Source organism: Wasmannia auropunctata, unplaced genomic scaffold (genome assembly GCF_000956235.1).
Source record: "Wasmannia auropunctata unplaced genomic scaffold, wasmannia.A_1.0 LD336085.1, whole genome shotgun sequence".
In the NCBI taxonomy this organism is placed as follows: Eukaryota; Metazoa; Arthropoda; class Insecta; order Hymenoptera; family Formicidae; genus Wasmannia; species Wasmannia auropunctata.
This window is the reverse complement of record NW_012026805.1, coordinates 1,690,763-1,702,883: the sequence shown is the minus strand read 5'-3', so window position 1 is coordinate 1,702,883 and position 12,121 is coordinate 1,690,763. Positions and strand designations below refer to the sequence as shown.

The 12,121-nt window shown below is 34.0% G+C and overlaps 2 protein-coding genes across 6 annotated transcripts in view; one reads left to right on the top strand and one right to left on the bottom strand.

The window, feature by feature from the left end:
- Positions 1–7,318, top strand: part of LOC105448477 (high affinity copper uptake protein 1) — a 12,499-nt gene extending 5,181 nt beyond the window's left edge. The window contains exons 2-5 of one of the 2 annotated variants that reach the window (XM_011687060.1): positions 4,103–4,309; positions 4,377–4,609; positions 4,897–4,926; positions 6,302–7,318. In XM_011687060.1, coding sequence (XP_011685362.1) covers positions 4,103–4,309; positions 4,377–4,609; positions 4,897–4,926; positions 6,302–6,503 — 672 coding nt within the window. In that variant the 3' untranslated portion in view covers positions 6,504–7,318. The remainder of the gene's footprint in view (positions 1–4,102; positions 4,310–4,376; positions 4,610–4,896; positions 4,927–6,301) is intronic. The other variant, XM_011687061.1, reaches the window with a different exon arrangement.
- Positions 7,319–7,347: 29 nt separating this feature from the next.
- On the bottom strand, positions 7,348–11,084 carry LOC105448479 (ras-related protein Rab-9B). Of its 4 annotated transcripts, XR_974250.1 has the most exons (4): positions 9,777–11,083; positions 9,438–9,688; positions 9,133–9,350; positions 7,348–8,900 (listed from the first exon to the last, which is right to left on the bottom strand). XR_974250.1 is itself a non-coding variant. In XM_011687064.1 (3 exons), exons 1-2 carry the CDS (start codon positions 10,212–10,214, stop codon positions 9,434–9,436), a joined length of 693 nt encoding a protein of 230 aa, XP_011685366.1. In that variant the 5' UTR covers positions 10,215–11,084; the 3' UTR covers positions 7,348–9,350; positions 9,422–9,433. The 4 variants fall into 4 exon arrangements, 3 of the variants coding, with proteins under 3 accessions (XP_011685366.1, XP_011685365.1, XP_011685364.1); XM_011687064.1 differs by having other exon boundaries at positions 7,348–9,350; positions 9,422–9,688; positions 9,777–11,084; XM_011687063.1 differs by lacking the exon at positions 9,133–9,350 and having other exon boundaries at positions 9,777–11,084.
- Positions 11,085–12,121: the final 1,037 nt, after the last annotated feature.

Genomic DNA, 12,121 nt, shown 5'->3' with positions numbered 1-12,121 from the left:
CCTTGCCAGCCCGCTCAGAGATGTGTATAAGAGACAGATATTATATAGTTTTTAAAAAATTTTGGTTTTTTGCTCCAGGTTCAATCGAATGGTAGATTCCCGCAACGCCGATTTGACAAAACGACGTTTAATAAATTGGCTTCAGCGCCATTTTGTAAAAAAAAAAAAATATATATATATTTTTTTACTTCTAAAGACTTGTATTATTAAAGCCTTAAAACGAATTTTTTGTTACTTTTATTGTTTTCCTAAAAAAAACTCCCAAAGTTACCAATTGATTTTTAGGCGGTCAAGGTGGTGTAACCCCTTAAGTGCGTTCACGACAGAAGGTGACATTACGCGGATTACTGTATATCATTCGATTACGCGCCAAAATTTTTTTCGTCTTTTATCGTCTTCCTCGATTATCATGTATTTTTAGTTCTTTATCGTCGCACACTTTATCGCCGTAATGTGAGTGCAGCGGCTGGTTTATGTTTATAAATACATAGCACACGGTGATTCTTTCTTTTAAACGGACACGTACCGTGCGGCGTTCAATCGATCGATCAGATCCCGATGTGAGATATGTGTTTCATGTATGTACGCTGCTATCGATGTCGAGATTGCAGTTCTAGATAGTTAAATTCATGTATACATTCTTTATTTATTTAATATCACAATTCGCTGTATTGTCATTGCTATTAACATTCCTCATGACATTTGTCCATTGACATTTATTATCGCTCTGAATTTCAGATTTTTATTCGATCTTCAATATCTTGAATGTTTGTTTTTATGGCAGATTTTATGATCAATTTATAGGACAGTTCTCTTTAGCATAAAATATCCGATGTATATGTTATGTGTACTTGTATTTAAATTACAATTTAATTCAAGTTAAATCTACATATTTGAATGATTTTGTTATCTACACAGTTAGAAAAAATTCAACATTTTATGTACTTCAAACTGTCTATTTAAATTTTTGTATTAATTTAACACAAGATGAATATGTTAAAAAGTAACACAAATATTATATACAAAAATGAACGTAAAAAATGTAAATGTATCACTGATACAACTTGTAAGCAAACTGTGGAAGCATATTTTTTCACTAAAATTAACATTTATGATATATTAAATTAACGTATTTTATTCATTTATGTTAGAATTTACGTTTTAAAACACATTATTTTTATGTTATTTGTTTATTTACTCATAAATTGTGTTTATTGTGATTCTAAAAAATGTTGAATATCAATTTAACACGAAATATTTAAATAACATAACCACATTATGTTAAATTACACTCGAATATATTAAAAATTCAACACAAAATTTTAACAAGGACTTGAGGACCATTTTTAACACAAATACAAAATATTTTTACTATGATTTTGTTTCTCTGAAGCTTTAGGTTTATTCGTGTTACGTACACTTTTTTCTCTCGGAGTCTTCGTTTTCTCTCTTTCTAGTACCTATATATTTATTTCGTTTTAATGTATTGAAATTTTTGGGGATGTCAAGTAACACGAACAGATAGTTTCGCGAAAAGTGCTTTTCTTTTGTAGTAACGCGGAAATTTTATCTTACATTAGGCAAGATTTAGATTCAGAATTGAGATTGCAAATTCTGTATATTAATTTTCTTTTGGTATAAGTATAGCAATTATGTGTACACTGCACTTGAAAAATTTGTGTCAAATTTAATACACATTTTATGTGTTTCAAACAGTTTACCTAAATTTTTGTATTAATTTGACATTAGATAAACATTTCAAAAAATAACAAATATTATATAAAAAATTAATATAAAAACGTAACATTGACACAATTTCTAAGCAAATTGTGAATATTTTAAACATTTAATATAAAAATTTTAAAAATCTATAAGTGAACCGTTTTTAATATAAGTACAAAATATTTTCTACTGTGTAAAAATGTTTCTTATCTTAATGATATATAAATACCCATTGCGCAATATCCGATGAACACATTTTTTGCAAAACATGTTCTTGACGTATTATTTAAGTCATACGCGGTCGAAAAAATAATATACCAATAGTTTTTATTTCTTAAATTATTATACAGCCTTGATCAAAAGTATAAGTAGATTTATATTTTTTTCGTTTATCTGGAATTTTTTACCTATTATATTGTTACCTATATAGGTTAGCATTTATACATACTCGTAAATTAAAAAAAAATTTTGAAAAAAATTTTAAGGATAACTTACAGCAAATGTTATAAATTAATTTTTGAGTTAAAACGTTAAATAATAATCATTAAAGTGCCTACTTTTGGAACTAAGGCTTTCTCATATCATATATGAGACATTGTGTAAATTTATTATTTTTTTTGGAGTAAAAAGAAACAAATTTTTTTACTTTGAAGTTTTAATAGAAAAAGGACACTGTTATTATATTCGTATAATAGATGATTCAGATTATTGGAGATGTGTAAAAAATATAGAAAACATTGTGAAAATATTGAATTCAAATGCTAGATAAAAAAATTTATTTTATAAAAAATAATTACAATTAAATTGATTTGAATTACCATTAGCATCTTCAAAAAATATTATTTTTTCTTTTCTTATTTTGTTATGTAAAACGAACAATTACTCCATAAATTATTAAAGGAATAATAATAATATTGCCCTTGAACTATATACAGGGTGTTTCAAAATTATCGAATTTTCTTTTAAATGCAGATTCTGTGGAATATTCTATTGTAAGACGAAAATTCTAATATGAAAATATCGATGCTATAAAAGTTTTCATACATTGCATTTTTTGATGTGTTCAGATATTAATTAATTATGTAATGTACAAATAGATTTCGTATAGAAAATAATTTCTTAATAAAAATGTTATTGCATATTTATATTATCTCATTATTAAAAGGGCCCTCGTAATAACACTTTTACCATTTGTCATCGTGCCTGAGCGCACGAAATATCAGTTCTGTAATTCGCGAACTTTAACCGCTACTAATTTAAAAACTGTTATAGCCTCGACATTTTTGTATTAGAATTTTCGTTTTCGAATATTCTAAAAAATCCACGCTTAAAAGGAAATCCGGTGGTTTTGGAACATTCTGTTTAGGACATCCTGTATACAATATAATTTCAAGTCTTTTAGCTGATACAAGTTTCTTTTGTACTATAATTACGGCTCTTTACGAGATATTGCTACGAATACTTATCAGTATGCGATATTGTCAAGGAGAATACTGTTTCGAAGTAATGAGCTTTATAACAGCTAATAGTACCTGTTTGTAAATTTTTTTTCTCTGAAAATTGTTAATTTGTTTGCTTACACTGAATAAATAAAAAAATCCATTATGCGAGTCTATATAAGATTTTAGCTCTGAAAAATGAAATAAAAATATTTTATAGGAATGGAATTGTTAGGTGTTTACTTTTCTCATAGAAGCTGGTTTACTTGATTATCCGCCTGTTGATTTTAACGCACATTCGAGATATTTTTAGCATAAAATTACCCAAAATTACAGAAAACGCAAAATTTTAACGTATACGCTTGAAACGTGATATTTCAACGTTAAATCACGCTTAATCGCACGTCTCAAAGTACTACACGGATTAAATTCTGTTATTCGGTTGTATTGCAATTTCAGATATATCGTCGCGCATAACTCGCGTTTTACACGTCGTTATCGTAATCTAACCAAAGATTAGTCGTTCCGTTTTTTATGTATTACTTAAATTTAAATAATCAATTCTTTTATTATCAGCTCTTTAAAAAGAAGTCTATATTTTTTTTCGAGTTATCTTATTAATAATATAACAACATATGTAAATGTCTTAGAAAATTTTTATAATTATTTTTTTCTTATATGAATTGATACCATATTACATATAGGTACGAAAGTAAAATAATAATTTTACTTAAATATATTTTCATATGTAGAAATTAACTTATGTAAGAAAAAACATATTTTTATTTAAAAAAAATAGAGATTGATTTTGAAATCTTCGTGTCTCCGTTCACTGTGAAGATGTTTTAAGAACTATTATTATCATAACACACATGCCTCTCGAATGTGTACTTGCAACAGTTAACGGAACGCATACAGAGTTAAAAATTTCCTTATTCCAGATGTCTCATGATCACCATAGTATGGGAAACGCGTCCCATGAAACGCACATGACTCATATGAGCCATGGTAGCATGAACCATGAAGGCATGGACCACGGGGGTATGGACCATGGGAACATGAATCACGGAGGTATGGACCACGGGAACATGAATCACGGTGCCTCGACGGACAACGCGTGCAGCGACATGGGCATGCACGGTATGTTGGTACGTATGACCCGGTCGTGCAAAACTCGATGCCGTTAACGTACACTCTGCTCTTCGCGGTTCTCAGATGACGTTCCACACCGGCTACTGCGAGTCGGTGCTATTCGAAAACTGGAAGATCTCATCGATAGGTGGCCTCATCGGCTCGATGATTGGTATCGCTATCATGGCTGCGCTCTATGAGGGCTTGAAATATTACCGGGAGTACCTGTTTTGGAAGACGTACAACGCCCTGCAATACAGGAGCGTTACAGTGCCCAATGAGAAGAATGTGGTAGCCGAGGATAACCGGGTCGTTCAGTAAGTTCTCTAATTCCTTTCGGGTGATCCAACAAAAAGTATCGCTTCTTATTATTCTTGCTTGTATTAGAATATTTATTGATATTATTTTATTATGTGAATAATCTGTGAAGAATCCTGAATAGAGAGTAATTAAAGGATATAGTGAGAGCCATTTATAATGAAGGGATATTCACTTATAATACGTTCCAAAATCAAGAGGCAATATTTTTTGCAGGCTTACCAAGCGGATAAATGACACGCATAGTTCATATTGTAAATCTAATCGTTGAAATCTGCTTTTTTAGTATGGTTGGCGAAGTAATCCACAAACAACCGTAAGTAAATCTTACGAGACACTGAGATTTTCTTTCAGAATTATGCTTTTCGTCTATTAATACGATTCTATTATTTACAACATGAATCAACTTGTAAATAACAACAGTAATAGCAGTTCAGAAGTGTTAAGAGATTTTACGGGTTCGTGAACATTGCAGTTTACTTCATCCGGGCTAGAAGCAACTTTCATCAAGTTGCTTCTCGCCCTGATGAAGTGAACTACAATGTTCGCGAAATATTGGCATTGTTGATGAATCAAGATACAGAGAGAACTGGGTGCCTCTTAGCATTTTTGAAAAGAATACCAGCCCGTAGAAGCCCTTAAGAGCATAATAACAGCAATTATTTATCAGTGTTAAACAGTTTGTGTGTATTATTAAAACACGTGCATGATGTCTCTTCTTTAGAATCCTTTGATGGATAAAAAATACTATTTGTTAAATGTTTTCTCTCAATATAACTGTTTTATCATTATTTTTATACGTTTGCCATATGTTCTTTTATTTATTAAATTAGGTTTTCAGAGTGGAATGTGTGCACGCGTATTCAATATATTACATTTAGTCACAAATACTTTCTGCTTGTAACGAGTACATACTAAACAGCACGATCTCTAGCTGAGTGACTCCAAATATGTGACGCTATTCTTTAAATAAAAAAGTTCTTATTAATAAAATTGAGTTATTTTTTCTGAATAACTCAATTTTATTAATAAGAACTTTTTAAATAAATAATAAATAAGTATTTGTTACTTCTTGGTCGCAAATTATTTAATATATGTGCGTGTGTGTGTGTGTGTGTACATACACAATTAGTTTATTAAGTAATTTGCGATCAAGAAGTAACAAATACTTATTTTATATATATAAAACTCTATATTATGTTAATCCTAATCGGTATTCGCGGATTCAGTGGACCCGGACATTTTTTCAATTACGCGCCAAATCTCCAGCGTTGCGTTGTAAAAATTTGTTTACAACGAATGTTTTTCACAACTTTACATAATTTTAAGTTACACAGATTTATTTCTTGGATTTTGATCTTTAAAATAAAAAAATTGTTCAGTTAACTTTAAGCAAAAATATATTAATTTAAAGTTTCATCGAGTACACTGGACCCACAAATACAAATTAAGGAAATACGATTTCCGAAATACCGATTAGGTTAGTAATCTACGTTATAACAATTTTAACATAATATAATAATTTTGATGTTACACTAATTTAAATAAATTCCGCTTTTTGCTTTATATACTAATAGTTTTGCTACAAATAAATAGATGTCGCAAAAATCTGTAAATTAACTTTCGCGTCTCGCGATAATTATGCGATTTTTAGTGAATTTGGACATAACGAGCCGTATTTATCTGTGCAGGCCGACTATGATGTCCTGGATGCATTTGTTTCAAACGTTTCTACACATCATACAGATCGTCCTGTCTTACTTCTTGATGCTAATCTTCATGACTTACAATGTCTGGCTGTGCTGCGCCGTAGTATTGGGTGCCGCCGTCGGTTACTTCCTGTTCGGTTGGAAGAAATCAGTGATCGTAGACGTTACGGAACATTGTCATTAGCATTTAGTAAATTGTTCCAATCTATCCTTCCTAAACCGTACTTGCGCGAAAGTGCGCGCGCGACTGCATTCTGACGGAAATCCGAAAAATAAGAGGAGGAACGGAAATTAACAATTACATTGCCTTTTGCGTATCGAGAAAATACGCATGGAGAATTCATGTTCTCTGAATTCATGACACACAGTGGATATATAAAATGTAGCAGAACGCGAGAGGGAAAAAAAGGGAAAAAAATTATTTATTTTAGTTTCATAATTTAGTTTCTAATCTCTTATAATTCTTTGTTTTTATCTTAAAAAGATAATGTAAGCCAATTACTCTTAAGTTATCTTTGATCCAATATTTGAAATAATTCTATTATACATAACATTTAATATTATAATATTACAATATTATATTTAATATTTAAAATTTTATTACATGAATTCCACAAAGTGGAAAAGATTTTGTTAAAACGATTATAACGCAACTCACTTCTGTGTCATGAAATAATACAACTTCATAAGAAATCATTGGGAGCTTGAATCTTAGACGTATATAAGTGTGGTAAACTGTAAATATTATTAAGATATTCGTATAAGCATACGCTGTCCAATGTGCACACTTTTTCCCATTTTTATATTTTTATTCTTAATTTTTCTTGTTATTCTTTTATAAAAATATTCCTTTATATATCATCAATATTTCATATTTGGGAAAAAGTGTACCACACTATTTTAAATAATTGTAAAAACATTGTTAACGTATTATTACACGTTGACATGTAAATTGCTTGTAAAGTATCATGAAATATAACCTCAAATATGAAAAAAAAAGAGGAGAAAGTTTAAAAAGATAAAGGAGATTATAATTCCTTTTCTCTCTTTAATTCCCACGTTATAAACTCTTTCATTCTTATTACTTATTATATCATCTGTCGGTGTTCATTTAGATATTTTTACAAAACGTTCTTTTCAGACGCAAATAGTAGGTACATACAACCGAAAAAATGTTTCATGAAAAAAGGGATATATTAACCGATTTACAAGAATACGGCGATTCTTAAACAAGCAGAGTGTAAGTTTATTTTTTTTTCCTTGCAAAATCCTAGAATTATAAAATATTAAGGCATACACACACACACGCACACACACACACACACACAAATATATGTTATATATATTTTTTACATAGATCATGTACATACGAGAAGTGCCCTTGTTTACTAAATATGTAAAAATAATAAATAACGATTGGTACGCGCATTCTTCACAAATAAGATTTTTATACAAGTGCAGCAGTGTATCCCTTTAAAAATAATTTATAGATTTCGTATAGAGATTTGGCGTAAGAATGCCTGATTTACGGTAATTACGAGGTGGTCGTCACATTGATATGATTAGTTTTTAATAGTTTTTATGCTCTTAATATCCTTAACTATTATTATCATTCCTATGCTTTATCATAAATTTATATATTCCACATATAGCCATATATAAAAAGCACCAGCATGCATATTTCATACGCAATTAATCCGAATTGTGTCATTGGCAAATCATTACATACTTCCTTGTACTCTGTATGTGAGGCATTTCTAAAGAATCAAGTACCATCTGAACGAGATACGCGGAACTATAGGAACGCATTGTATGAATCGGCGATCGCGTATAAAAAGCTTCATTTTCATAATATCAATTTTGTAGGGAAATCGTAAGAGGCATTGAATGCAGAATGTTCCAAGAGCAGAGGAGCATATGCTGCATTTTGTACAAACATCAAAATCGCATATAAATATGGATATTCAAATAGCAAGATCTCGGTTAAATAAAAAAAATCACGTTGCGTTTCAATGCTCTCAGATGCACGTCACGAGAATAAGGCAAATTTAGAATTACAAAGCTAAAATTACAATTTATGTCTATCACTTATGTAATATTAAGTTAATTCATACTTATCGTTCTTATTCTTATTATTATCATCATTATTACTTTATCACAAGCCAATGGTGTATGAAACACTTAAAATACTGTCGGTAGCTTAAGAGCTGCACAAAGCGTTGATAGAATAAGGACGTTTAACCTGATATCTTATATCATAAGGTTGTATTCTGGAAAGATCAATCACAATATATTATTTGTCTTATATACGATCTCTGTGATTCGAGTATTTCGTTTAAGATTCATAAGATAATATAAAGCCTGTAAAGAAATCGCTCGTTCATTGCTAATGATGTCCTAGCGGTTCATTCTTTGGAGATCTTAAGTGGTCTTAAGTAAAGAATTTGAAACACAATATTATATCTCCTCTCATTTACACACAACCGATGCAATTCCAGTGTCAATAAAGAAAGTTCACCATATAATGAAGAGAGTATTGTTGACACAGGCAAGAGATTCTCTTCAAATTACTTTGTTAGACCTAGAAACAAAGCATGCCAAGAGTAAAGAAACCGATATTCTAAGTGTAACTTGTAAAAATATCTATCTCTGAAACTGAAAACCGAAAAGAGATTACAATTACTAAAAACTTTTTCTCAGCAAGCCCACTCAGATTTTCTACGGACTATAAACTTTTAAAAAGAATTGTGCATCTTACTCTGTAAATATGCAAAAAAAACACACAGGCCAAACAAATAGAAATAACCTCTTACAGTTCTACTGCGTAACGTGTATCCTTATAGATCCTAAATAGAGTAAGCACCGTTTCTACGAGTTCGATAGTGTGACGTGGTGTATATCCCTTCCAAACATAAAGAAAACTTTAAACGATCGTTCCAGAAATGTCTGGTTTGCGCATCACATAAAGACCGTATATCTCGTGTCTATCTTCTTTATCAGCCATTTCAATTATCTCGTCACAAATGTGGATCTTGAGAAAAATGTTACCATGCATTATTACAGTCGGAACATAAAAAAAAAAAGGAAAATTGTGATAATCACAAAAGCTGTGACCTACTCGGTGCCGGGCATGCAGCAGCTCGTACGATGCTGGGACTGCTGTTTAGACAGATCGACAGTATCCTCCACTAAAGGCCGTTCTAATCTAGCTTCCAGCCGCGCCCACGCATCAACCGCCGCCCCAAAAGCCGCCTCGACATTAGTGGCGTCTTTCGCCGACGTTTCGACTAACGGGGGACTACCGTTCTCTGAGCACCAAGCTTGAGCCTCTTCCGTGTAAACTTGCCTCTCGGATTCGGGAACGTCCACCTGTAAGGAAAAAAAAAGGTCGTTGCACAACACGATATACGATTACTCGGTAGAAATCCTGCTTATCTTAGTCTCCTGGACGGCATACCTTGTTGCCAACAACGATAAATGGAAAAGTGGAGCCCTCCTGAACGTCCGCGTACTTGAGAAATTCGGATCGCCATAGCGCCAGATTCCTGAAACTCGTCCTGTCGTCCACCGCGTAGGTGAGCAGGCAAATGTCCGAGCCTCTGTAAAACGGCGTTCTGAGAGTCTTGAACCTCTCCTGCCCGGCCGTGTCCCATATTTGCAACGTATACGCCTCGCCGTTGATCTCGATGTCCTTGTTGAGAAACTCGACCCCGATGGTGTGGAAGCTGTGCTCGTCGAAGTGATTCGACACGAATCTGTTCATGAGGCAGGACTTGCCGACACCACCGTCCCCGAGGATCACCACTTTCAGAAGGGTGGACCTCTGCGAGTTTCGATTCTGCAGACTACTGCCGCCCCTACCCGTACTCACCGACGTCGTGCTGTTCACCGACATCTCGCCAACCTAATTATTTCGCAGTTTCGCGCTAATTATTCTCTCCTCGCGAATATCTTAATTACCTGTATCTTAATTAACACGCGTAAAATTATCCGGCGCGAACGGACGTTTCGCTCGACAAACTTTTCCCAACGTGCGTGTCACTCAACAAGCATTCATTCGAGCCTAGTCGAACCTTAACGGCTTCTCCGATCAGCTGATTTAGAACTAGCACTCCTCCTCAGAGATCAGAGCTCGCCGAATTACGTGTCGAACATAAGGCCTCCTTTCATGTATTTACCCGTGAGATTTCTCCCTTCTTTCCTCTCTTCGCGCCTCTTCCACTATCTCTCTCTCTTGTTTACATTAAATAGCTGGCGCGCAAGAGACAAGAGTATCCTTATCCTCTCTCTCTCGATTTCGCTGCATAACCTCACGGGTTACGCGGCACGATTGGCGCGAGTCCCTCATCGATCACACGAATTACGAAGCTCCGGCGAACGGTGGACCGTCCACGGGGTCAGCGGACGAGTTCGCGCGTCCGGGATCGCATTTTCGCGACTTTCAATTCAATTGTCGCGCTCGGGGCGCGACGAGAAACTCGTCCTTTGTTGCCGCGGCACACTCTCCGCACTCTCATGGAGCAACGAGGACGGGCAAGCGGCGTTGACGCGCTCGTCAACAAGGGCAACGCATTTCCGAATCTCCAACGGTATCCTCAATCGCGTGCGCATCGATTTCCGGTTCTAGCACCACTCGATCGACAAACTCCTACGGCTCTCGAACATCTCCGGCCGGGCGTTCGCCCTCGAATCTCGATAGACGATAGACGACAAGAAGCATCAAGCAACGCCCGTTGGCCGTCTCTCACGGGGCGGTCGACGGGGGGGAGAGGAGGGATCATCAGGCGAGGTGGTCCTCGTGAACATGGCTACCCGCGACTATAAATAATGCCAGCCGCCTTTACGGTTCTGGGAATGTTTATGGACGTTGCACGTAATTCGGATAATGGGGATGAACGAGTGTTGGCTGAAAAGCGTACAAATGTCGACAAGGAGAAAAAATTCATTTCTGAATTGTTTGTTGAATTATAGTTCATTATTACGCGACCTGTCATTTATATTTATTCTTTAATCTATAGTGGTTCTAATTGTAAACGCATGAATGATATACATTATACATATATCTAAACGCGCGATAAAAGATTATAAACCTCTTCTTTTATCTGAATATCTTCGTATGATTCATCTTTTCCTCTTTCTCTCCACATTAGAGAAAAAAGAGAGAAAAGTAACGGCGCAAGAAAAGTTAAAGTGAACAAGCCTAGGGTGAACAAGAGATTCGAATACCTCACTGGGGCCGTGTTCGGAAACATTATTCGAGTGCCCTTGTTTATCATTTTATCTTTTTTGTTCACCGAATATTGATGAAGGATAAAATGATACACGTACGAAAGCATTCGCGGGCAGAGAAATTCTGGATCTACAATTAATAATGTGCTCTTTGTATCAAGTTTCTTGCTTTTTACCATTTTTTACCACCCTTGCCTTATTTAATTGCCTCTTATATTCCTGATTCTTCATTTTCGTCCGGGATAAATGTTGATGAACTTCGGAAGAGACAGAAAACACATGCAGAGAGAAGCATGAGAGCGGCCATCCCGGCGTTTTTCGCAACACCCATGGTAGAAATGATTCGTCCTCTCTGTCTGTCGAATGATCGACGCATGCGCAGAGAGAACGAATATTACTCATCTACCTTTCTCTCTCGCACACATCTAGGACACAGTTTTCGAGCCAACATTCCCCCTCCATGTCTTTATACTCATATATACATTTAATATATATTATATTATATTATATATATTATATATATATATTATATATATAATATTATATATATTATATATTATATATTATTTATAT

Coding starts and splice junctions, on each gene's coding strand:
- LOC105448479 (XM_011687062.1), bottom strand. CDS start 10,214: ATGTCGGTGAACAGCACGACGTCGGTGAGTACGGGTAGGGGCGGCAGT. Junction 9,689..9,776: donor TTATCGTTGTTGGCAACAAG/GTATGCCGTCCA, acceptor TTTTCCTTACAG/GTGGACGTTCCCGAATCCGA. Junction 9,351..9,437: donor TGCTGCATGCCCGGCACCGA/GTAGGTCACAGC, acceptor ATTTTTCTCAAG/ATCCACATTTGTGACGAGAT.